The sequence below is a fragment of the Podarcis pityusensis genome (genome assembly GCF_964106645.2).
Source record: "Podarcis pityusensis genome assembly, chromosome: 3".
Lineage (NCBI taxonomy): Eukaryota > Metazoa > Chordata > Lepidosauria > Squamata > Lacertidae > Podarcis > Podarcis pityusensis.
Genome location: NC_138026.1, coordinates 110,949,198 through 110,974,928, shown reverse-complemented (window position 1 = coordinate 110,974,928; position 25,731 = coordinate 110,949,198). Strand labels below are relative to the sequence as shown.

At 44.1% G+C, this 25,731-nt stretch overlaps 2 protein-coding genes across 2 annotated transcripts in view; one reads left to right on the top strand and one right to left on the bottom strand.

The window, feature by feature from the left end:
• Positions 1–25,731, top strand: part of LOC308474485 (proteasome activator complex subunit 4) — a 201,365-nt gene that overhangs the window by 17,855 nt on the left and 157,779 nt on the right. The window lies entirely within an intron of this gene.
• Positions 1,539–23,614, bottom strand: LOC308474577 (endoplasmic reticulum lectin 1-like). Its single transcript, XM_081001067.1, has 14 exons — positions 23,352–23,614; positions 19,269–19,373; positions 16,187–16,267; positions 15,001–15,078; positions 14,765–14,828; positions 14,002–14,042; positions 13,320–13,543; positions 12,095–12,245; positions 11,254–11,415; positions 10,819–10,878; positions 7,228–7,352; positions 5,618–5,695; positions 3,945–4,020; positions 1,539–1,829 (listed from the first exon to the last, which is right to left on the bottom strand). The coding sequence occupies exons 1-14, from the start codon at positions 23,517–23,519 to the stop codon at positions 1,758–1,760; spliced, it is 1,485 nt and encodes a 494-aa protein (XP_080857193.1). The 5' UTR covers positions 23,520–23,614; the 3' UTR covers positions 1,539–1,757.

Sequence of the window (25,731 nt, the reverse complement as noted above, 5' to 3'; positions counted from 1 at the left end):
AGAGGTATAATACTCCAACAGCACCCAGAGGGCTACAGGCTCTCCACTCATCACACAGCACCCTCCCAGCAAAGGTCCACACGGGTGATCAGTCCACATTGTATAATTCGCTGCCCTCAAAAGCAGGATGGCTCTATACCTACGCAAGGAATGCTCAACACCGTTCATCTCCCCACCTCTTTTAGGAACAGGGCATATACTCTGCATGCAGGTGTACCGGGTGGCAAAGCAGACAAAGGGACAGGGCAGGAAAGCCCGATATTGCTATTTAAAAACAAAACAAAAAAACTGGCAGGAACGCAGAGCTGCAAACACAGACCCACCTCCTGGTCATTCAATGGTTGGAGAACACACAGGCTCACCCGCTTGGTGGTTTGACAAGACTGAAGGGAAGCAAGCAGACTTACAGGTACTTCCCTGATGGCTCAAGATGGGGAGGAAGCCGACCATAAGAGGACAGGCGTTACCAGGTATGTGTCATCTGAGGTGAGCATCCTCTGGCAAAGCGCGCTGCTCAATGGCTAAACGGAACAGGTTTAACACTCTCCCTGCCTTTGGGCCCAAGATACAGTGGTACCTCAGGTTACATACCCTTCAGGTTACAGACTCCACTGACCCAGAAATAGTGCTTCAGGTTAAGAACTTTGCTTCAGGATGAGAACAGAAATCGTGCTCCAGCGGCACGGTGGCAGCAGGAGGCCCCATTAGCTAAAGTGGTGCTTCAGGTTAAGAACAGTTTCAGGTTAAGAACAGACCTCCGGAACGAATTAAGTACTTAACCTGAGGTACCACTGTATAAGCTCCAGGGCAGCTTGCTTTCATTTCAAAGCTTACACACGTACTTCCAACCACAGAGTGGTGGCAATGGCAGGTTGACCGGCGCTGTGGCTCATTTGCTCCAGTTGGGAAGGAACCCGGCTCTGCTTGGAGGTCTCCTACCCTCCCCGCTGAGCTGGGTGCTTTCCCATTTTGAGTTGAAAGACATCAGTGCACCTTAACGGCAGAGTCCAGGAGACCCAGCCCTGAAGGAGCCCTTTTTCTGAAGCTGGGCATTTCCTGAAACAAGCAGAGATGCTGCAACAGGTGTTCTGATGTGTGTGAGGTTGAGTCCGTGTTTTAATAGGACAAAAAAAACAACCACCCCCACTGCCTTCCTACGCCAACAGCTCCCCCACCTTGTCCGATGGCAGGTGGAGAGGTGCAGAGCTTGCGTTCCTCTGCCAAGTGAAGGAATGTCACAGTAGGCTACATGATTTGATAGAGGCTGCTGGGAAAATCTTCTGCAGCAGCCAGGAGTTGCATTTGGTAGTCGTTTGAGCAGAAACCGTGGCTTACTCATGTTAGAAACAGCAGTTTACTTGCGTTTCCTGGAAGATTAAGGGTAGAAGATGTTCCCAGCTTCATTCTCATCCCCCTTCCAGGGAATTGGGGAACTACTCTTTCCTTGAGAGTGACAATTTCTCCACTTGAACAGACACTGCAACACCTTAGGGGGGGAAAACCAGACTCTGCTCCACATTACAGGGCAACTGAAAAAGTTCTTCAAGATAAGGTATTTTTTTTTAATTTTTAAAAGTTTATCAATAGCCTCTTATATACATATAATATTCACAAAGTGGTTCATGATAGTAGCTCTTTGCTGGTGAGGTCTTGCCGGTCCTTCTCCTTGCCGTTGGTTCAGAGTGGAGAACCCCAGTGGTTTGCTCCTTCGTTGGCTTTCAAGGCCCCGAACTTTTAATGAATCCCACGTGCTATTATTAGCTAGGCACTGAAAGCATTCCGTTTTCATCTGCTGTATCCAAAATTTTACAGATAACTGGCGATTCCACCTGAAGGGAGAAATATACACACAAAACAATGATGATAAGCATCAAACAGGAGGAAGAAAACAACATCAGACCTACCTTCTATGACAGAACGGATTACAAAGCGCTTGACTCGTGGCATATGTTGGAAAAACTGACCCAATATTGACAGAAGGCGAAGAAGAAATAATGGCAGGTACTCAGTTTATCAAAAAATGAGGAGGGTTACATTTTGGAATGATGATGTGCAGGATAATGGCCAGCCATTTGCTTTATTAACAGCCAGTACCCTTCAAGTGCAGGGAATAATGATTGCAAGCAGACTATTTATGGGCACTATTTTAATGTAAGATGTGTCTTGGCTTTTAAAATCTGGAATGAACAAGTGCCTAAAAAAGAAAGAGGAAGTTCTACATTCTCTCGCAGCTTATGGTTCTGAGAACTTTTAAGTTCCTTGGAGCAGAGACATGTATTTTATTTCAATTTTATGGCAGACCGTAACATTATATTCCATAGAAACATCTGTAGAAGCCAGAAGGAGGCTATGCAGATACCAGCCATAAAGATGAAAGACTGGGGACAGGGCAACCCTAGCCTTTCCCCCATATAAGAACAAACAGCTGCCAACCTTTCCTGTAGGGAAAAGGCAAGCCCAGCACCAGAAAATGAAATAAAGTCTGTCCACAGCTCTGACAGGATGTGGGTTTCACACTAATTTAGCGGGACCTCAAAAGGCAAGACATTCCCCTTGAGCTCCGCCCAGGGTCCTTGCAATGTTTGGAATTAGGTTTGCTAACGTGCTCTGTATACACTCTCTGCTGTGGCAGGCCTTTGGGCAGCATCGAGGCAAGCAGACTTATCCAAAGCCCTTTGCATGTTTGTCATTATTACTGAGCATTTATCTCACAATGCCAACCCAGCACAAAATTATTTCCCTTTCCTATACCAGAGTTGGGAGGGGTTTGGATTTTTAGATGTCCAAAGGAATCCAGGCTTCCAAGCCTTTCGTAAAAAAAACCAACAACACATTAATAGGTATGGCCCAACAAAAACTTGCATTTTGTTGTGCATCTCTCTCCACCGGCAGATCCAGAGGTGGCTTCCATGAGCAGAAAGTGGAGGGGAGAGGCAATTTTGGTTCATTCCCTCTTCTCTCAGGAGCCCCTTGTGCCTCCCCATTGCCACTGTTTCAAAGAGTCCACTAACGTTTTGGAGAAGATTTTTGTTTTCTCAGTGGCAGGGGGTGGGGAGAGCGGAACAAAAATCATTGAGTCCCGTCAGGGGGAAAGGCAGGGTGTAAATAAATATAATGAAGAACCTTATTTCATCTGAAACACCCCACTAGATGTGCACACACCTCTCTCCCATTTAAATCAGTAAGGCTTTCCAAGTCTTTAAATTTTGGTTGGGTTGTGCCCAATGTTCTTAGCATTTAAAAAACCCAAAACCATCTTGTCTCCGAAAGTAACTTTTGCCCAACCGAAAAGACAGAGAGGACATTTGCATCTCAAAACCTAAGCCTGCCTTTCAACTCTCCCAGCATGTGGTCTAATCAGAACATTCCGGACAAAAACATTACTCCTGCCAACAGATTTCTCATTATTTCTATCATCAGAATAACCTCGACTTTTGAACCCTTTCTCAAGCACGAAGGCTACTGTGCTTAGCATTGCATGAGGTGAAGAGAATCTGAATCGAAAACAGCAGCATCTTAGCGAGCCTCTCTGCTGATTTTGAAATGCAAAGTGCCTTTAAAGACCACTCCGGCATTCGAACGGCGCCCTTGAAAAAGGGCACAGAAAATGGCTTTAATGAGCTCTCTTAGATGAATCTGGAGCCATTATCTTCCAATTAGGCCTATAAATAAAAGCTCTTGGAAAACAGCGAGTCCAGAACTGAGGGTCTGTCTCAGAGGTAGGATCAGTACACTGCCCCAATATGCACTTTAGAAAGGCTCGCCACTGGGTCCTGAAGGAAGCTTTTGTAGAAAATAAAATGCTCGTCTCACCGACGGATGGGAAACTGAAATCTCTGTTTCAAAGCTTCCATAGTTTCTGTAAGTGAAATGCCCTTTTCTGCAGAGGAAAAAGTGCCTTCCTAGAGGTCAGCAGGGCTAGCAGCAAGGTCAGAAATACATACCCCGAGGACGTACTGACAGGAGTGAGGCTCCAGCATGTAGACAGTTACTGCGTGAGGAGAATCCGATTCTTTGCACCTTAAGATAGAAATAGATGTTAGTGGGTGACTGGCACCTAGAGAACAATGGCTGCTTAACAGACTAATGCCCAGTGCCAAGGATGTGCCAAGTCTGTGAAGAAACCCTAAAGGCGGGGCAAGGCTAGGGTGAAATACCGGCACAATGTCACACTCCTGTGTGGCATTTCCTGGTGTTGGTATATGAACGTATCAGTTTAAGCCAGGGGTTGGCAAAATTTTTTAGCCGTGCGCCGGTCCACTGTCCCTCAGACCTTGTGGCGGGCTGGAGAGGCAGCATCGGGGGGGGGGGAGAAGAGGCAAGGGGGGCAAGTAGTCCTCCTCCCCACCCCCAGCGCTTACCTCCCAGGGGCTGCCACCACCGCCACTGCTGCTTCTCGTGGGTAGACCAGTATAAAGTAAGCAGCACATAAGCGGCACACAAAACACTAAAAAACCATTCTATGTTCTAAATCTTATATTAATAATCCAAAAATTGAGAGAGCTATGTACAAGATCTACTACAGAAGCCACAAACAGAAACTCATTAAAATTGTGTCCAAAAGGAAGATTCAGTCTTTAAAGGTTCCTTTAGCCAGGCTCTTGTAGATATCAACAAAGGTAAGTTGGATCAAACAGAGTGTCGGCGATGTTACGCTCAAGGGTTAGATATCAAGGAGGATAAGTTTGATCAAACGACTGTCAGTGATGTTACGCACAAGAGTTAGACAGGGTGTGCTGCTTATGTGCTGCTTACTTTATACTGGTCTACTACGAGAATTGGCAGCATAGGTTCATTTCTTCAGAGCTTCTCATAGGTAGGCAGAGAGATCTTGTCCACTCTGCTCTCTGACCCACAGGGCGGCGGCGGAGGGAAGATGAGCAGTGTGAAAGGGCTGGCTCTGGAGAGGGGCTGCTTAAAATGGCGCTCAGTCAGCCCCCTTCCTCCTCTAGGCAGGGTAGGTAGAAGCCAGGAGGAGGGAGGGAGGAGCCGCCACTGAGGTGTGTGTGTGGAATGGAATGGCGCAGGGAAAAAAATGGCACAGCTCGAATGAACAGAATCCCCATGCCGATCCACGGACAGTCAGTACGCGGGCCGGATCCTGAAAGCAATTGGGCCTGATCCGGCCCGTGGACCTTAGTTTGCCGACCCCTAGTTTAAGCAGTGATAGGCAGATACGTAAAAGTTGATGGGTTGGGGATGCCATGAAGCCAGCAGAGCAGGCATAGAGAAACACACAGAAGCTTGTTTCTCCAGGAAAACACAAGGCAGGGATGGGCACTTGCATCAGCAGACACTAGACTGCTAAGTTAGGGTTCACTATCTAGTGAAGATGACTGAGATTTTTATCACTCTGAGCAGCAGACATGGCATTCTCTAGCAAAAGCGCTTCTGAGCGCGGAGAGTTATCTGAAGCGGGGAAATAATTAAAATCCCTCGCAGAGCACAGGCAAACCTCTGGGCATACTTAATTTCAGGATTGTGCCCAGTTAGTAAAGATACAGTCATGCAGTTCCTTAAAAGTATAGCTGGATATATTTTTAGAGCCTTCCATTAGGGCAAAGCCTATAAATCAAGTCAGCCTGGAACAGGATAATTTTTAAGGGGGTCAACTCACTTCAATTTCACTGTCACCTGTCGAGGTTTGTCAGTCAAGTCACAAAGATCTCCGTTTCCATAATAGTGAGACACCATTCTGCCGGAAAGTCCCAAAATTAGAGCTTGGTCAGTTAAAACGTTTACAGCGCAAGTCAACTCTCTACTTGGTACCTATGCAAGTATTACAACGCGCCCAAGCAAAAATCACGAAAAGGGCTGAATTTTGTGTGCTCACTTCTGGAATTTGATGCTTGCACAATGTCCAATACTTGAAGGCATTTTTCTTCTGAGCTTGGAAATACCAAAGGAACTCAAAAATCAGTAAATCCCCCCCCCCCCCCCGTTTTACCCTTACAACAAACTGTAAAGTGGATCTGGATGGGAAATAATGACCAGCCAAATGTTCACAAAGGGATCAGAATCTCTGTCTCCCAAGCGCAGGAGTGTGGAACATTTCTGGTTCCATGGGCCAGGTCCTTCAAACCAAATAGCAGGCATTACTAAAGGGCAGTTCCCCCCGCCTTGCTTTCAAAGGGGGGAAAAAAGCCCTCCTGTTAGCTTTGCTGTCTGCTACATTCCTACAGAGAGCCCTCTCACACACCTGGACCAAGCAGGATTGCCATGGTGTTGCATCAGGTGATTCAGGAAGGGGATTCCTAGCGCTGGGTTTGGATGTGTGCAAGAACTCCCCACAGAGAGCTTGTGATGGCATCCAGACCAAGCAGGATCACCTTCCGTCTTTTTGTGTGGGTGTGGGTGGGGGGGGGCAGATGCTGTTTGAAACATCTTGTACTTCTCCTTTAACTGTGTAGGCAGTGGTAGCAGGGGGATGGAGAAGACTCCCTGCTCTACCCTGCTGCTGCCACTGGCTTGCTGGCTTAAAGGAGAAGCACCAGCTGCTTCAAAAAGAGCTTTTGCAAAGGGCTTTAATCCTCACTCATCGGAGGATGAGCAGTGATTAAATTCTGCCTTGGCTGTACAGTCTTGTTCCCTACTGGGAACAGGGTGAACAGCCAATGCAGGATTAAATCACATCCTCCCAAGCATAATAATAATCATAATCATAATCATAATCATAATAATAATAATAATAATTTATTATTTGTACCCCGCCCATCTGGCTGGTTTTCCCCAGCCACTCTGGGCGGCTCCCAAAAGAATATTAATAATAATTTAAAAAGCGGTAAAATATCAAACATTAAAAGCTTCCCTAAACAGGGCTGCCTTCAGATGTCTTCTAAAAGTCAGATAGTTGTTTATTTCCTTGACATCTGATGGGAGGGTGTTCCACAGGGCGGGCACCACTACCAAGTAGGCCGTTTGCCAGCTGAGAAACAGGTGGAGTGCTCTGTAAAAAAATGGCATCGCGGCAGGGCTTCTTATAAAGTAGATGGGTCCTCTCCTCACACCTTTTTAGGCCTGCTGGCCCAGTGAGGGGAAGTCTGGACTTTTAAAAAGCATGGGATGGATTCAAGATGCAGAGATTTTAATTTCAAGACTAAGGCTGGACACAGTAAGCATTGGTAACTTGGAAAGCAATTCTGCTATATAACTGATTTTAAGGACAAGCTGCAACGATGAGGCAAGCCCCATCTTAGAGGTTTTATCCGAAAACCAACTCAGGCATACTTCACTGTTTGCAGACCATCGTCTTTGAGGTGATATGCTCTGGCCACATTTTTTTGCGCCCACTGAAGGTGTTCTTCCTTGTTCCACGTGCCCACAACTATAGTCGTCTTGGCATTATCTTTATCCTGAAAGAGGACAACAATTCTCCTTGTTACTGAGACGAAAATGATACAAAGACCCCTTTTCTTCTTGCACGATCCGCTATTTTAAATGTTTTATTCTTTGTCATGATTTCCGAGACTCAAATGGGTAAGATTTGTTTGATATGTGCTGAATCTGTATAATGGCAAGTGGCTATATTATAAGAAGTGAACTTGGTTCACTCAAACTCATAAATCCTTCAAGAAGCAATATTCATGCTCTCAGGAAAGAAACTCCACTGAAATAGCCTGAAAACTACTGCAAAACTACTTAAAAAAAATATAAAATGTGATTTTGCAATGTTTGACAAGACAGTGAATAAAAACATAACTCTTAAGAGATGAAATTCACCTAATGGAGGCTTGTCCATAGGCACAATTGTTGATAGTTTTCTATATAGAAGGGAACTTAAATTCACAGTCAGATAAAAGGTAAAGGGACCCCTGACCATTAGGTCCAGTCGTGGCTGACTCTGGGGTTTCGGCGCTCATCTCACTTTATTGGCCGAGGGAGCCGGCATATAGCTTCCGGGTCATGTGGCCAGCATGACTAAGCCGCTTCTGGTGAACCAGAGCAGCGCACGGAAACGCCGTTTACCTTCCCGCCCGGAGCGGCACCTATTTATCTACTTGAACTTTTGACATGCTTCCAAACTGCTAGGTTGGCAGGAGCAGGGACCGAGCAATGGGAGCTCACCCCGTTGCGGGGATTCGAACCGCCGACCTTCTGCTCGGCAAGCCCTAGGCTCTGCGATTTAACCCACAGTGCCACCTGCGTCCCTTTCACAGTCAGATAGCCACAAATAAATAAGAGAACGTCCAGCAGAAACTTCTCCTGTCAAGTCCCATTAAAATGAATGGGAGCTGTGTGAGGGCACTTCTGCATTTGTCCAGTTCCCATCCACAGAAAGCTGCCCTACACATGTCATGGCAGCAGCTTTCCAAGGCTCCAGATGGAAGTCTTTTCACGCTAGAGTTGGAGGAGTTGGGGAACTTCTGCTTGCACAGCATGTGATCTACTACTGAGCTACAGCCCTTCTCCAGAGCTGCTTGCAAATAATAATAATAATAATAATAATAATAATAATAATAATAATAATAATATATTTGTACCCTGGCCATCTGGCTGGGTTTCCCCAGCCACTCTGGGCGGCTTCCAACAATGATTAAAAATACATTAAAATGTCACACATTAAAAACTTCCCTGAACACAACTTCCTTCTGCATAGCATGAGATCATTACGGGGTCAGAGCTAGAACAGGATGTTTTGCAACCCGAGTGCCATTATAGGCAGACTTCCTATGTGTGCATCACATGCAAAAAAGCAGACTAGCTTCAGTTCTGACCATTTGGGGTTTTAGGGCTGTCGTGAAATGCCCGACGATCACAAGCATATCGTGAAACGTTTTCTGCCCCTAAATCACTGAACTTGGGGATGGCACTGTGAAGCAAGGAGGGTGATCTGGAGCTGCATCTCAGTGGGAAAGCTTTACACGCAGGAGGCCCCAGATTCGGTCTCCGTCATCTCCCAAGAGGGGAGGGAAAGGCTCTTGTCTGCAGCCTTCGAGAACCACTCCCAGTCAGTGCACAACACTGAGCTAGATGAGCCAGAGGTTGTGGCACAGGGCAGCTTCCCTTGTTCATGTGTTTGTTTAGCACAGGAATGGGGAAACTTTCATTACAGTCATACCTCGGGTTACAGATGCTTCAGGTTGTGCGTTTTCGGGTTGTGCACTACGCCGAAGACGGAAGTACCAGAACAGGTTACTTCCGGGTTTTGGCTCTCTCATATGCGCAGAAGCACTAAATTGCGCTTTTCACATGCGCAGAGGCGCCGAATCGTGACCCGCACGTGTGTACACGTGGCGCTGCAGGTTGTAAACGTGCCTCCCACACGGATCACGTTCACAACCTGAGCATCCACTGTATTTCTTGGACTAAGGAAGAAAGATGCAGGAAAGTGATGGATTGAAGAGGAAGAGGAAGATGGGTGAGAGGCAGGACAGAGAGGATCTCCTAGGGAGGGAGACTGGGGGAAGCTCCCAGGTGAGAGCTAGGAGGGTTCACGCTTCTGCATGTGGAATAAAGGTTAAGATTAAATTTTCAGAGTGGACTCTGCAATTTCCTTCTGTTCTTCTCTTCCTTCCTTTCTTTATTCTTCTTTTTTTTTCTTTTCTAGATTAGTGTGATTTTTATTTTATGTTGAAAACTATTAAGAAAGATTGATTTTAAAAAGGAATGGGGAAACTTTCCAGCCCAGTGGGCCATATCTTTATGTCTCCCCCGCTTCAAATGTTGGCAGGTGGGTGGGACGACCACCTGTCAATCACCTGAAGTTACAACGCTGTCATGTGACAGAGACCTTTCAAAGTTCCTTGCACAATGCTTTCTAAGCGATGACCACCAGCTGGTTGGAAGCACTGTGCAAAGCACCTTGCAACTAGGGCTGGGCGATATATCGTCCAAAACTGGTTCAAAGTCCGTATCGTGATATCGGTTTCATAATTTTGACCTGGCAATATATTGCAAATCATGATGTATGTGTGTGTGTACGCAAAAATCACAATGTGGGAACAACCGTGAATCCAGCCAATGTCTCTACATAGCTCCATACGTATTTCAGACATTGCAAAATATCAGTATACAGTGGTACCCCCGGTTGCGGTCGGGATCAGTTTCGGAGCTCCAGTCAGATCCTGAGGTTTCCGCAACCGGAGGGACCGCTTCTGCGCACAGTAGAGCACGTCTGGGTTTGCCGCTTATGTATCCTGGTTTACATAAGCAGAGGGATACGTAAGCGGAGGTATGACTGTATTGCGATGTTTAGTCGGTGATATATCGCGATGTAGAAAACCAGATATTGCCCAGCCCTAGTTGCAATGCATTCAGATCAAAATGATCAGACAACAGCCAAGGTTGCTAGGCTTATCAAAGGTGCAATGAGATTAAGGGCCACTATCTGAATAATAATCTTGGTCATTTGATTGTCCTTTTTACCCATTGTTGTTTTTTTAATTGTATATATTGCTTGTTTTATGTTGCTATGGCCGTTGGCTAATGCGAATACAGTTTATCTATCTACTTGCAATGCATGCGCTCAGTGCTTCCCAAATGCCAAACGCATCCATCTGGTGGTTGGGCACTTGGGAAAAGACTGCGCGGTGAGGCTTGGCAGGCAACGCTTTTTAGCCTAGCCCTGCTTTTCCTTGCCCTCATGTGCAAGGCAGGTGGGCCTGGGTCTGCCCAAAATGTCCTGGTGGGCTGCAAGTTCCCCAAACCCCTTGCACAGCGCCCTAATAAAACACAGCAGCAGTAGCAAAGGCGCCAATGAATTTTACTAACTCTGCAGCCCTGCTTTCAAGAACTTTCCTGCGCAGCAGCAAATTTGATGTTAAAAAGCTGTATGTGGCCACCTAGTGGCAGAATCTTCCAATGGCTGTTTCTACGTACCTTGTGATACTGATGCACATACTTGCCATAGCAGAATTCATACCTCCACCAGCCAACACCCTAGGAAGAAGAGAAGGCAATAAAACTCAAGCAATCCAAGTTGCTTCCAGCAAGCACGACACCCATCAGGTTTTTTAAAAAAGCGAACACAAGTCAATGTATGTTTCTAACCCTCAGATCTCCGTACAAAGGCTAGATATAACATGAGAGCACTGTTAGAGGAGTTTTGAGACTGGGGTGGGGAGCAGGTACACTTCCAAGGTCCAAGCTGAGACCCACACTCTTTACTGCTCTGCTTTGCTTACCATTTGTAGGAAGACAAAATACAAAAGTTAACATGACTGGGGTTCTGGGTGGAATCAAGAGAAATAATGGGAGGGAGAAGGCAAAACACACGTGTGAAGTAGAGCCCAGCGCATAGAATTGATTCCTCACCCCATGAAAGCAGTAAGACCCGCTAAGGAACTCTTTTATGAGCTGATCATCGGTCAGTTTGGAAATGTGTGTCGTTCCAACCGTTAACAGATGTGGCGTTCCAACGGCAACTGGCTTGTGGAAGGAGGAAAACTTCTCTTCCTTTGCTGAATTCACTTCTTCCTGAAATTAAAATATGTGCAGATTTAGATGGTACTGGGCATTTGATTTTAGAGAGGATAGCCCTCTTAGTCTGCTACAGAACGCAAAGGAAGAGTCACATTCTATGTCAAGGATTAATGGATGTATTGTGACGTGCACCAATGTGCACACATGGTCAAATGCAGGCTGAATACTACATGCTCACTGACCCTCAGTTGGCAGATTCACACGCTTCACACACATCACACAGGTAAGGGGGGAGGGAAGGTAACACAGTGTGGCCAAAAAGCCACAACCATGTGAGACGTGCGGCTTGTGAGACTTCTAAACCAATCTCAAATGTATGTGAGAATAGCACAGCAGCCTTAAATTGTTGCAGTAGCTGGTGATCACACAATTCTTCTAGCTTTAATAGACTGATTTAATAGCTGCAGCATGAAAGACACTACTGGTTCCTGAATGAGGTTAAGATAGAGCAGAACTGGGCAACCTGTTTGGCGGGGGGGGGAGAGAGAGAGAGAGAGAGAGAGAGAGAGAGAGAGAGAAAGCAGGCCACCACTTTCGGGCCACTGAAATCCCAGCATGAATTTTGTGTAGCAGAATTCCCCAGCAGAAGTCAAGCCTTGCCATCCAGAAAGGGTCGATTAAAAGTGGGATTTTCCACACTTGTGTCACCAGCAATACACCTCTGGGCTCCTACCTCCTTGCCTCTTCTATAAGGCGGCTTCATCATTTCTTGCTGCTGCTGGTGCTCCTGCTCCAGCTGCTCCAGTTTTTGCAAGTTGTGGGGCTTAAGTGGGGCTCCTGGCAGCGACTGGCAAAATATGTCATTCACGGGGGACGCTCTGAACCTGTGCAAACAACAGCGAACTTTTATCATGGGGCGGTTCACGCACAGCCCCCGCACGAAAGGTTTTGTGGCCCCAATATAGCATATACTAAAAAAATCAAAACTGTTTTAAAAAAGAAATTTAACTGATCCACCATTGTGATGCCATTATGCTAAAAGGCTCTGTGCCACAAGTTTTTCCCAAAAATAAATAAATCTAAAAGATCATTTTTACTTCCTGGTTCACACTAATATTAGAAAGCTCATATCTACACCAGGTTTCTGGGGACAGAATTACACCAAACATAGGGTTGCCACTCTAAACAGAACCCCATGTCAAGTTTTTTTCCTCTCTCTCATTATAGGTAGGACCTCTTGGGTCATGTCAACACCCTGTGTATTTTTCTGTACTTGCACCAAGGATGTGGAACTGAGGCAAAGAAGCACAGCAGGTGAATATATTGCAATGCTGATAGGTTATCCAACACTTTTACAGGGGACGAGATAATCTAATACAGAAATGCCGCTTCTGGTAGCCAGCCTGTCTCAGGTAAAATAACTCACTTAATGTCACACTAGAACATGGTTTAGTTCAATAATACAAGATAGGATGAGCTAAGAGAGTCATGGACCCATACGCTAACCTCTGCCTTAGCCGTATTTACTTTTGATTTCTCTTTGATTTTGTGTAAATCAGGAATTGTGCCTTATAACAGACAGTGGTCATTTTAAGAACAAGCCAACTTCCAACAGAGGCTTCTGAAGCTGGCTGATTGAACTAATGAGAGTTGGCTATAAATCACAATCCCTGGCTTGTACACAAAACACAAGCAAAGATTCTGTGTAATGAATAAAATTGCAGCTGAAGGACTCGCCCCAGCTGCACAGGAGGAGGAGAAGGGAGTGCATGAGTCCAAGGTTTGTTCCAGCCTCTGCATGATTTAGCAAGATGTACAAATTTGTGTGACGTTCAGCCTGGAACCTCCCTTACGTTAACAGATGAAAGTTCTGTGAGGAGAGTGAATGAGAGGGAACTCTTCAGAAAATACTGTTTCAGGTGGCTACTAGAAGGCCTGACCTGGTCTGAATTCCTTACCTGTATTTAGGATGACTGCATAAGAGAGGGGTCAAAATGACCACTTCGTATTCGCATGTAGTAACTTCAGCCACTGAAAGGATTTCATGCTTGGCTTCAGGATGGCAGACATACATGACTGAACTTGATCTGGGCAGGTTTTGCCTCAGAGTACAAGGCGTGCCATTTCCCATCCCAATGGGATAATATGGGGTCATCTGCCCTTCTATATTTTTCATAGGAATCTATATTAGCAAAATAAAATAAGGAAAATGAAAGTATTACTTTAGGCGGCTACTAAGTTTGCTTAAATGCGAATTCTTCTTTAGCATGTCTACTTTGCATTCAGTGGATTTTCTGCTCTGCAGCTGTGGTAGAAACTATCTTGCAGGGGGGGGGGGGACAAAAGACAACCTAATCTGGCAATGCAGTGTATAGCATCAGGGCTAATAAAAACAGTCGCTTTCCCTTAATAGAAACAGACTTGAATCAAACAATATTATCTGCAAGAAAAGGAAGAACACATCAACTTCAAAAAGAGAGAGGGAGCTTCAACAATCTAGATCAGCCTTTTCTGGGGCTGATGAGGAGCTTCAGACCCAAACATCTCGATGGCATTAGCTTGCTGAAGGCTGATCTAGATACAGATATGAATTAAACTGATCATGGAGCAGGAGAGCAATGGCAACCTTTTCCTACTTGCCTCTTTTGCGCTGTCTTTCTCATTTTCCTTCTCTTCTTGCTCTGGAATACATTTCAAGCAGGAGAAGAATCACATTTTAGTCACAGTTTGCTATATAGAAACCAATACAGAGCCCGGAAGCAAATCTGCTGAAACAAAGATTCTATATCTCAACAGACCTTTCACTCTCTGGATATAAATCTGACTTAAGAATTCAGTATTGATTGAGAGATCCGACACTGCCATTCAAATATAAGCTACATGCCAGCCCGTGAATACTGAACAGCATGAATGAGGAAGGAGGACATTTTCAGGCAAGATTTAAAGGGGGGTCTGGTTTCTCCATGTTGGGGTTATTTTCAGTCTCAGATGGTAGGAAAATAGCCCAGTGTTTGAAGTGCCCTGACCTGTGCAGATATAACAGAAGAGTTTCTTGCTCAATCCCTATAAACCCAGCGGCAAGTGGAACTGCACCCAGCTGCCTTTGAACTTGACTTACATGAATGGCTTGGACAAGATGTTTGACCATGCTCTATAATAGGGGGAGGGGGATAGAAAGCACACATAGGTCAAATCTGTGTAGTCTAAAATCCCCAAAAGTGAGAGCTGAGCATTGTATGTGTTATGTGTGCTTAGGCTCTTCTCAAACTTCACACTGAATGTTTGGATGGTGCTGATTGTTGGTGAGCAGTGGGATAAATTACACAGTGCTTTCCCTAGCGAGTTGAGTGAATGGGTGGCATCTTCTTCCTGACCACTGAAATTTAAAGGCAAAATAACAAACCTGGATCAAGTATCGGGCTCTTGTGTAGCACGTTCCCAAGAAAGTATTCTTGAATATTTATTTTCTACACAAAAAAAGAGAGAAAAGACATACATCTTCACTTTTTTGTTTTACAACAACCGTTTCTCCTCCAATGCTTCAATCGTTGTCACGATAACAAAACAATAAAAACGTTTTAAAAAACAATAAAAAAGCTTTATTTTACCCTTGAGGACCAAAGTTTTAATGAGACATACCTGCCCAGTTTCCTTCTCTTCATGATACTGACGAATGTGTTTGCCGTGACAAACTTCGTAAGTCCAATAGGATTCAATCTAAAGAGATATATATTTGGCATTAACTGGCACACACAGTACAGGCAAATCTATTTTTTAAAAAACAAAGCAGCAGCCCAAGTGAAATGACAATCATGAGAGGTGATTATTTATTATAGCTTCACAGCAAAAGCATTTAGTTTTTTTGCATGTTTGGGGTCTTAATATATATATAAAAGGTATGTCAACATTGTTTTAATGTAACGAAGGAAGTCTTTATGTAAGGGAAATGTCAACCAACCGGTTTTGTCAAAGTCGACAACCACGGAATGAGCTTCAGTGCAATGCCTTTAACATTCCCACTGCAATCTGTGGATCATGCAGAGAACTGAAACCAACTCCAGCCCTTCCTATATAAACTTTGGTCTCCATTAAGTTGCATTATGAGCAGTGGCCTCGCTACTTCAGACCATGCAGGAAGTCCTTTAGAGAATCCTTGGTTACTAACGGTACTCAAGGCTGTTCTTGAGATAAGGGAACACGTCAACAAAATGGATGGGTAAGAATATTTAGATTTACAGCCTGCCCTCCCTTCAAGGACTCAGGACATGTTGAAATGTGTTGTGTTTCCATTGCAAGCAAATGAAAAGAGAAAGGAAAAAGTAGCTGCAAGATGTAATCGGAGACTCTGTTTGAGAGGCAAATTTCTCAGGTATCTATGGAATTCACTCCAGATTAGCCCTTGGTTCTTGAGCTTGGGTTGGTGTGATGCAGCGCCCCACGGCTGCTTAACATCGCCATAATCTATCAGTGCCCTGAATTAAATGAGCTGGTCTAATGAACTCTTTCAGTTCCAAAGGACATAGGCAGACACGCTGCACAACACATTCTCCACCCTGTATTCATTCAGTTAACAGGCATCAGTTGGAATTATTCAAAAACAATAAGTTCCATTTTAAAGTCACAATTGTGTCCATGGTTGGGTATCCATAACGCCCACTGACTTACAGGAAAATTTGGCGCCAGACAGAAACAGCAATGTGTCTGTGTGGTGCTGGTGGGTTTAATGGAAATAAAACATGCGCTTCTACTGAGCTTATCTACTCTATAGCATACAGAGTGATGTCAGGACCTGGAGCCTTTTGCTTCAAATTCAAAGTGGACATACCCTGTAAGAGCAGCTGCTTTGTTTAAAGAGAGGCTCCAACAATTCTGCAGGGCTGGGCCCTTTGTAGTCCTTTTCTTCCTCCTAAAATGAGAACAGCTGGATGTCACTATTACATGGAGGGACACAGAGCTAGGTACATTCATTTATTTTTGCAAGTTCCTTAAAAAATTGACATATACGACCCAGAACACAAAGGCTTTAATCCCCAAAAAGTTTTTATATTTATGGTTCCTAGGCAGTAATTACTTGTTGTCAACACCATATGCTTAAACGTCCCGTTGGTTTTCTTAAAAGCCCTGGAAAAGAAACCACACATGCCAAGACCCACAGAAATATAGAAGTAGTTCTATGGATCCAAGAAGATTTATGCTTCTCATCACTACAGAAAACTGCTTTTGAAACCAAGGGGAATTTCTACTGCAAAAAATTCTACTAAGCTACCACAAGCCACTTACATAAATCTAAGTAATGTACTTTTCTGTGTATAAGATGAGGTTTTTTAAAATTTAAAAATGGGGGTTGTCTTATACACGGTTAGTGCATAGAGGGGACGTGGGATTGGTTGCTGCCGCAAGCCAGAGATTGTCAGCAGCTATTGGGCGTGTTATTGGTGGCTGCTGCAATGGCTGGTGTTGATTGGCTGTTGCTGCGGCAATTGGGCGGGTGTTTGGCGGCTTCTGCTGGTGAGTGGACAGGCAGCTTTTGCAATGAATGTGAGTGGCAGCGAAGGTCAGACGGGTAAGAGATCTACGTCAACCCCCCCAAAAGCTCAGCAACTCTGGGCTACCCCCCCAAAAAGCTCAGCAATCTCCCCTCATTTTCTTAATTTGGAGTTTCCTCAAATAGGGGGCGTTTTATACATGGGGTATGTTATACACGGAAAAATACAGTAGCTCCTTCGATTCTGCTGATTTATTGTTGATGTGAATGTGTCCTCTCTGCTCTCTCACACATATATAATTTTTTTTTTTTTGGTGTGTGTGTGTGTATACACAGAAAAAGATGTTCAAATTCATTAACTTATTGTTTTTGTGCCAGTATTTCTGGAACGACACTGTTTTATAGTGGCTTGCAGAGTAGTAACACATCTAAAGCTATCTTTTTGTGCTTAAGGCCATAAGATATAATAATACCATTAAGTATATTCAAGACAAACATGTGTCTTTATATGAATTCCAGTGCACATGTATGCATAATTAAATCTGTATCCTGCCTAAGTGAACATCTGCTCCAAGCAATTTACAAAACCACAACTCATTCCTTCCCACACCCACAGCTAGGCAAATGCAAGACAGCAACTAACATACAAACATCAATTTAATACTCTCAATAATTCAGGTTATAAAATTATGAGTAATAGCAGCTTGGGACTATTATTAATAAATAACAATTACTAAATTAATAATAATAATAATAATAATAATAATAATAATAATAATATTCTATGCATATATACTCTGCCTTTCCCCCTTAATTAGACTCAGGGTGTCTTACAGATAAAAACAAAAATTGCTAAAAACTTTTTAAAAAACCAATAAAAACCCATTAAACATTGATAGAAATAAAACTACATACATATACACAATCTATTTAAAATATACAAGTACAGTGGTACCTCGGGTTACAAAGGGTTCAGGTTACAAACACCTCGGGTTACAAACTCCGCTAACCTGGAAGTAGTACCTCGGGTTGAGAACTTTGCCCCAGGATGAGAACAGAAATTGTGTGGCGGCGGCGCGGGAGACCCCATTAGCGAAAGTGCGCCTCCGGTTAAGAACGGGCCTCCGGAACGAATTAAGTTTGTAACCTGAGGTACTGCTGTAATTAAAAGTAGTCCTCAACCTAAAGCTATTGTCGCAGACCCAGGTAATCTGTGGCGTAGGATTGCTTATGCCCACCTCTGGCCACTCATTGGCTGGGCCAGCCTGGCGTGATCCACTTGAATAACCTCTTGTGTGGACTATTGCAACATGCTCTGCATGGAATTGCCCTCAAATATGGTCCAGAGGTTGCTGGTATTGCAGAATGCTGCTGCCAGGCTGCCACTTGGAGCAATGAGGATGGAGCATACTGCTCCAATCATGGGATTTCTAAGCCACTAAACCAATTCAAGGTATTTGCACTGGTGTACAATGTCCTAAATGACCTTGGAAACCAAGCACTTGAAGGAGCCCCTAAGGTACGTGATAAGTTCTGCAGGGGAGGACCTGCTTGTGCTGCTGCTGGTGAGAGAGACCTGTGGGGTGGTGAGGTGAGGCAGGGCGTCCCTTTAGGGAACTCCCTGCTGACTAAGATTACAGTAGTGGCACTTAGGCACCACCTTAAAACAGTCTTATTTTGCCAGGCATTTAATGGTTAATTGCCGCACTGCTGTTGAGAGTCTGTTTGCTGCTACTGCTATAAAGTGGCTATTAACTGGCTGCAATTTTAATTGTATTATGAGTCTTTGCAATTTGTATGGTTTTAAGGTTAGCTTTTACTTATCCTGAGCTTCAAGGAAGAAGGAGGCAAGGCACAAGAACAATAAGGAAATCAATGAAAAATAATTCAGACTAACCCACTGGAAGCCTCCTTAAAAAGAAAAGCAGTTCTTTCTGGACTGATTGTTCCAAAGGTATTGGTCTGGGCTCAAGCTTATACTCAAATTCAATGTACCTATGCATCAACACCAACTGAATTGCCCAATGTCTACTTGCTCTGACCATGGCTCCAAAAGGATATGTTAGAGATCCTCTTGTTCAAGTTGTTCCAAGGGGCATTAAAAATGAAGCTTCCATTCAAAGTCACCCCAAAATTAATTTGCCTGTTTTGTCACAGCCAATTGCGCGTGCTCTCTCTCTTAAGACAAACACACACACTGAAGATTTTTTGGTTAACATGTTGTGTTTTTAACGTATTTAACACATCCTAAATATTTTATAGAAAGGTGATGGTATATTTTATACATAAATTTAGGCTATAATCCCACACATTTTTATCTGGGCGTATGAGGCTTTCTTCTGAGTAGATATGCATAGGAATATTCTGTTAGTTGCTGTAGAAACTCCTGCTTTAAAAGAGAGAGAAAAGACACAGAACTTACCTCATTTCCACTGGCTAACATCGGAAGAATACACTTATATTTTTCTTTTTCTGAAGTTGTCATAATGATGTAATGATCTTCTTTATACAGAACCCCAGCAGTGGGCTTAAAAAGAAAGAATGTAAGCAAATATTAAAATGTAGTCTTAAATGGGTCGGCTGCCTAGTTACTAAAATAGTATTTCAATACAATCTGTGTTTATTGCTTGTGGCCACAGGCCACTGCAAACGTATTAAAATGCCTATTAGTGCAGACATCATAGATAGATAAATAAATAAATAAATAAATAAACATACGCATCATTTAAAATTCAACCGTAACACTTTCTGGGTTACTCGTAGAATTAGCTTGCTCAAGTCACCTTTACAAAGCTATGGTTCAAGAGTCTTTGAACTTGTGTAACGTCACTACCACCAGCTTACCAAGCAATCTTTTGAGCAATGTAATGTTGTTGTTTTTTTAAATGATATTTATTGAAGTTTCACATGAAAAGAATCACATTAATAAAAAATAAAATAAAAATAAAAATAAAAATACACAATACAGAATACAAAAAGAAAAAAGAAGAAACAGTTAAAAACAATTCCATCTTTTCATCACTACTTTTACATTTACTTGTTTCCCGGACCTCCTCATACCTCCCTCTTTTGTATTCCAGTTCAGTTTGTTTGTCCAGCAATTCCTTTCCCTCCTTTTTAATCCCAATCCTTAATCTTAATATAATATAACATTCAGTTTTTACCTATTAGAAACCAATTTTCCATTCTTTTAACCTTTTTAATCCTAATCCTTAATCTTGATCTATTCATAACTTTAAAGCCTGTACAGCTAGAAGCCACTTAATTTCAATCCAACATCACTCTAACATTCATTAATTTTGCAATATTTCTGTAAGTAATCTTTGAATTTCTTCCAATCTTCTTTCACCGACTCTTCTCCCTGGTCACGGATTCTGCCAGTCATTTCCGCCAATTCCATATAGTCCATCAATTTGATCTGCCATTCCTCCAGTGTGGGTAGCTCTTGTGTCTTCCAATACTTTGCGATGAGTATTCTTGCTGCTGTTGTGGCATACATAAAAAAAGTTCTATCCTTTTTTAACACCGATTGGCCGACTATGCCCAGGAGAAAGGCCTCTGGTTTCTTCAAGAAGGTATATTTAAATACCTTTTTTAATTCATTATATATCATCTCCCAGAAAGCCTTAATCTTTGGGCACGTCCACCAAAGGTGAAAAAATGTACCTTCAGTTTCTTTACATTTCCAACATTTATTATCAGGCAAATGGTAGATTTTTGCAAGCTTAACTGTGGTTATGTACCACCTGTATATCATTTTCATAATATTCTCTCTTAGGGCAATGTAATGTTGAGGGACTTCTAGAAAGTTCTCCCTCTTCATTACTAGAAGACACAAGGCGCAGCTTTTTCATATCAGAGAAGAGAGCTGTCCTCCTAGAAGCTCCACCCGCAATGTTCACAAGAGCAGAGTTATTTGTGTAGTAAACTTGCTTGAATAATAACTTAACCTGCTTCACTCAATTCAACAGTCTTTATATCTTATAGGCTGTCATGACTGCAGGGTATAAGAACATGGAAGGGACATGGAAGCTGCTTTATAACAAATCAGGCCATTGGTCCAGTATGGCCCGCCATTATGATTTTTCAAGTAGTGGTTATATAGAATGCTGTTAAGCTCCACGCAACTGTAATCATTTCCCTCCTTACAAACATTAATGATTTTATTGCTGTACACCATCTTGTAAATTCCCCCTTTAGCGCAGCAACAACACAGCTAATTTTCCAATACATTAAGTTCTTTCCCCTCTTTCAGCTGCTCATAGCTTCAACACAATCGATACAATACTGCCACAGTCAAGGCCTCTTTTTAAAAATTCACCCCTCAAAATTCCCCCAATATTCCTTTGCAAAAAGGGCTGCCTGTAACTCAAAAATGGTCAAAATTTAAACTGTCTGAGCATGTAGTCACCAGTACTTATTGGTAAGGGATGCGAAGAAAGGTGAACAAGAATAAAATATTGGGCAGTCATCTTTTACTTCTTAATAGGAACCCCCGTGGTCTACTCACATATTTTAAGTGAACAAAACCAAGAGTAAATATATACTCAACCTGCATATATTTACATATATGCATAATTACAGCATATCTAATCTGCATTAAACAGTCTTAGGCATGCATTCTTGCTTAATAGCAAAAGAAATGCCCTGAGAGGTACATGTAGTTGAGCAATCATTGGAAGAAACACAGCTGCGTGTTCACTTGAGATTGGCCAGTGGCTCCACCAGTAGACCACAGTCTATCTCCTCCCAACCCAAATAACCACATGGAACCATCCTATTCAGGGCTAAAATGGTCCGGTATAGCAGATGCTGAAGGACAAGCATTCTCGGTCTGCTCTCAATGTCAGCAGTCTCTCCACAAGAGCATCCTGCAGGATCACATCAAAGGTTCATGAGAATCAGCACCATGTTCCAAACAGTGGTCAATCACTTGTATGTAGGGAGCTCACAAACAGGACATGAAGATGACAGCACCCTCGATCCTGCTTGTCCCTCACCATCTTCTGGAAGGCTCCATCTTGGTTATCACATGTAACAGCTGTTGACAGACTTACCACCTGCCATAAAAATCATCGGTGTCCATATGGGTCCATCAAGGGAAACAACGGATTCAAAAAGCCACAGCAAAGTTATTTATAAGGGTCAACTGAAACATCACTAATTAGGGAGCAAGTTTTCGAGTTCTCCTGGATTCCTTCTGTGCCTGGAGAACACTAAAGTCTGTTCATTAATTTGTGATGTCCCCTCAAAATCAACCCCACCACAATTGCTTTCTTTAAAGACGGGTGTGCAGAAGATAGAATACAGCCTAATGATTGATCTCTGGGTAACCTGCAGCAATCATTAATCGCAATGATAGTTACGAAAAGTACTCTCTTCCTATAAGTTATACTACTGCCAAGGAAGAAAGAAAGACAACCTTGAGGGTGACCAGAAATTGATTTTGTGTGTGTGTGTGGAAGGGCTGTAAGCTCAAGGTTATTTCATTCTGAGGATGTGTCTTTTGCCCCACCATTGGATCTCAGGGTCACGAGTAAAAAGAAATGACAAAACCCTGCATTTCAATATGAACAGATGTGTCCCTTGTGCACTGCACCCTCCACCCGCCCTTCCTGCTCTTTATTTAAACTGTGTGCTTATCGCCAGGTATTTATCGTGCAGCTGCAAGCAAAGCAGATGAGAGAAGGACCACAAACTCCCCTTCGGTTTCGGCAAGACTTTTATGAGGCACTCAAAGAGACAGGATTGCCGTCTTCAAATATCTGCCTCATAGTAGGGGTTCTGGATACTCATGGAGACAAGCTGTTGAAATGAAGAGCTCATCTATTCCTAAACAGTCATTTTACGTTATGGCACCATTTCTTACATTAGAGTACAAAAACTTATCAAGTTGTCTGAAGTTTTCTTTGGCCTATTTTTATATTAAAACAGAAACAAACCAACCAACCAACCCCTGCACCCTCACATCTGAGTAATGTTGAAATGTCATCTTTTAATATTTGAATGTTTCAATATTTTAATGTTGCATTTTAATATTGTTTTTAAGTTGTATTCATTCAACTTGTTTTTATTCTTGCTTGTTAGCCGCCCTGAGTCCGGCCTTGGCTGGGGAGGGTGGGGTATAAATAAAAAATATTATTATTATTATTATTATTAGTTATTATTATTATTATAGCAGCTGTTTCTCAGCTAAATACAAGAAAAGTGCCTGGAAATTGAATTACCCCGGCCGGGTAGAAGCTCTTCGGCAGCGGAACGGCCAGCCTCGGGCGGTGGTGGACTCTCCTTTTTTAGAGGTTTTAAAGCAGAGGTCATGGGTGCTTCAGTTGAGATTCCTGCATTGCAGGGGGTTGGACTAGATGACCCCAAGGGGACCCTTCCCACTCTACGGTGCAGTGAGGCAGCTCCCTCCGGCCTGGACCCCGGGATCCGGCCTCTTCCCCGCTCCCCCGTCCTCGTCGCCGCCTGGCCCTCCTTCCCTTCCCTCAGGCCGGTCACCTACCAGGGTGAATTCGATGCCCGGCCAGTTCACTCGGAAAGGGACGTCGTCGCTGAACTGAGGGAGCGACCTTCCTCCGGCCCCGGCCGCCGCCTTCGCCCCCAACATGGTTACCAGCAGCAGCAGCGCCGCCGCCGGCCCCCGACACCGCCGCTGCCCTCGCCGCTCCATCGTGTGGCGGAGCCCGGCGCGGGCGACAGGCGCCCCCACAGGCACCAAACATCGGACGCCCAGGGAAGCCGGCCACGTCTACTTCCGGAAGGAAGGGTGGTTGGCTGGTTGAAAGTCTGCGTCACTTCCTGGCCCTTTCATACCCAACGAACGGACCAACGGCCGTCTCGCGGGCCGCTCTGTCCGCGCCTCTCTATGGCGCGCAGAGGCCCGCAGTTCCTCGCCGCGCCGGTTTTAATCCAATTGTAAAAAAATGTAGAGGCGCCCACCAGTCGCAGCAGCTGGTTCCCACTCAAGACTGTTAAGATGTGCGGAAAACCACAGGCACCTCGTATCCGTTGGTCGCCCGTCATGTTTGCTGGGCCTGCTGGGATTTGTAGTTCAGCCGCAGGTTACCCGCATGCGCTGTAAAGAATTTTTAAAAAGCAACAACACGGAACCTCAAAATTGCCATGTGTTTGTGCCACTCTTTACATTTAGTTTCTCTATGCACTTCATCCGAACGTTCCAATTGGAAGCCCGCATTGTCACTACGGCTGGCAGTTGGCCACGCCCTCCCGTTCTTAAAGAAAAAGAGACGGGGAGGAAAAAAATAGCTGGATCAACATCCGGGGCAGGCTCGGCCTGCGCGTTGCCTGGGGAGACGGCGCGAGGTAAAAGACCGAGGAGCGGGCGGGGGAGTGGAACGGAGGCGAGCAAAGCATTCGAGCCTAACCTCGCCTCCACCCGTCTTCGGCTCATTCCGGAAAATTTCGCAAAGGTTAGTTTTCCCGCCTTTTTTCCCTCCGGCGACGGACGGCGTTCGGTTGTTCGGCGCTGTTTTGTGTGGAGCGGCCGCATTCCCGCCGGAGCATGCGCAGTGCGTTCCCAGCCCGTGAGGGAAATGTTCAGTGTGAGGCGGTGAAGCGACGGAGCCGTGTTATATCTCCAAACATATTACGTAGTGCTGTGTGTCACATAAAAATACCAAGCCGGCTTACAAGGATACATAAAAAAGACAAATACAACAAAAGCCGGAAATTAAAACAAGACGTCAGTTCACCGTTGTGGGGAGGATGTATAGTCTTAGTTGTCTGCACAGGCCTTGGCGAGACAGAACTAAGTTTTCCTCAGGGTTTACAGAATTCGCCTTCTGAATCCGTCTTGGCAAAGTATTCCCCCAAGACTGGGCTGGTGGCATTTTATGAAAACCCCGAGGGTAGGAAACCAGGCTCCCAAAGAGCCTCTCCGTTTTCTCAGGATGCAAAAACACATTTTATGGGCCTTCAGCCAGCCAGGCCAGGCCCTGAATGCAGAGATTTCACAGCTCCATGGAGCTCCCCTTCTCCACGAAATGTTTCAGCTCAAGGCCAGTCTTGTTCCTTTGAGAAATGATGAGTAAACACCTGTTTCCTGCTTGAGGATTTTTATTTATTTGTGTTTTTTTTAAAATAAAGGTTTCCAGCTCTCTCCTCTTGCAAGGTGGTTGGGTCGATGTAAGTTGCGCTTAACTTATTAAAGTATGTTGTAAATAAAAAATTGCCCTTTTCCCTTATGGGGTATCCAAGAGCCCATATAGAGTCCTTACATAGGTTCCCTATCGGTAGGAGAAAATAACAGGCCAACCAGAAAACATTGAGAAGCAAAGCAGCTAGTAAGCTTGATCTTTATTGATCTGTTGCAACAGGGTGCTCCCCCCACAAGCAGGAAAGGAGGAGGACCCAGAAAAATGGCGTGCAAGGCCTTATAAAGACTTTTGAAATTGCCACCCTGTAGATCAAGACCACCCCCAGAAACATCATGCATACATCACAGAAGGGGTGTAACCTAAGACCACCTCTCAGAACATGTGAATGTTGTTTTTCTTTTGTTGTTTATCTCCTATCTGGCAGGATACTTGATTGGATTTCCTGGGGACCCTGGCCAGTCTTTTGTAATGATAAATACTTAGTTCCTGGGCCATGTCACAGGCTCACACCCTATTCAAACAGAGACATACCCTTAAGACAGGATTTGTGAAGGAAAAGACAATGGGGAGGCTTTTCCAGTTTGACCTTGCAGAGAAAACATTTGCTCAGTTTAGGAATCAAAATGGTTCCAGGTTGGCCTTCCTGTGCTGATCTATGTACGTACGGTTATGAACATTGCCATATATCTACGACCATAAAATTCCTATTACAAGTATGTACACAATCTTCTCCTTGCCCAATGAGGTTTAAGCCAATTCGAGCAT

Bases quoted from the DNA above. Each gene is read 5' to 3' on its own strand.
- LOC308474577 (XM_081001067.1), bottom strand. From the start codon at position 23,519: ATGGAGCGGCGAGGGCAGCGGCGGTGTCGGGGGCCGGCGGCGGCGCTG. The intron at 13,544-14,001 runs GCAAGTAGGAAA...TTGCTAATATAG, and splicing joins AGAAAGACAGCGCAAAAGAG to ATTCCTATGAAAAATATAGA. The intron at 7,353-10,818 runs GTACGTAGAAAC...GTCCTCTTTCAG, and splicing joins ATGTGCATCAGTATCACAAG to GATAAAGATAATGCCAAGAC.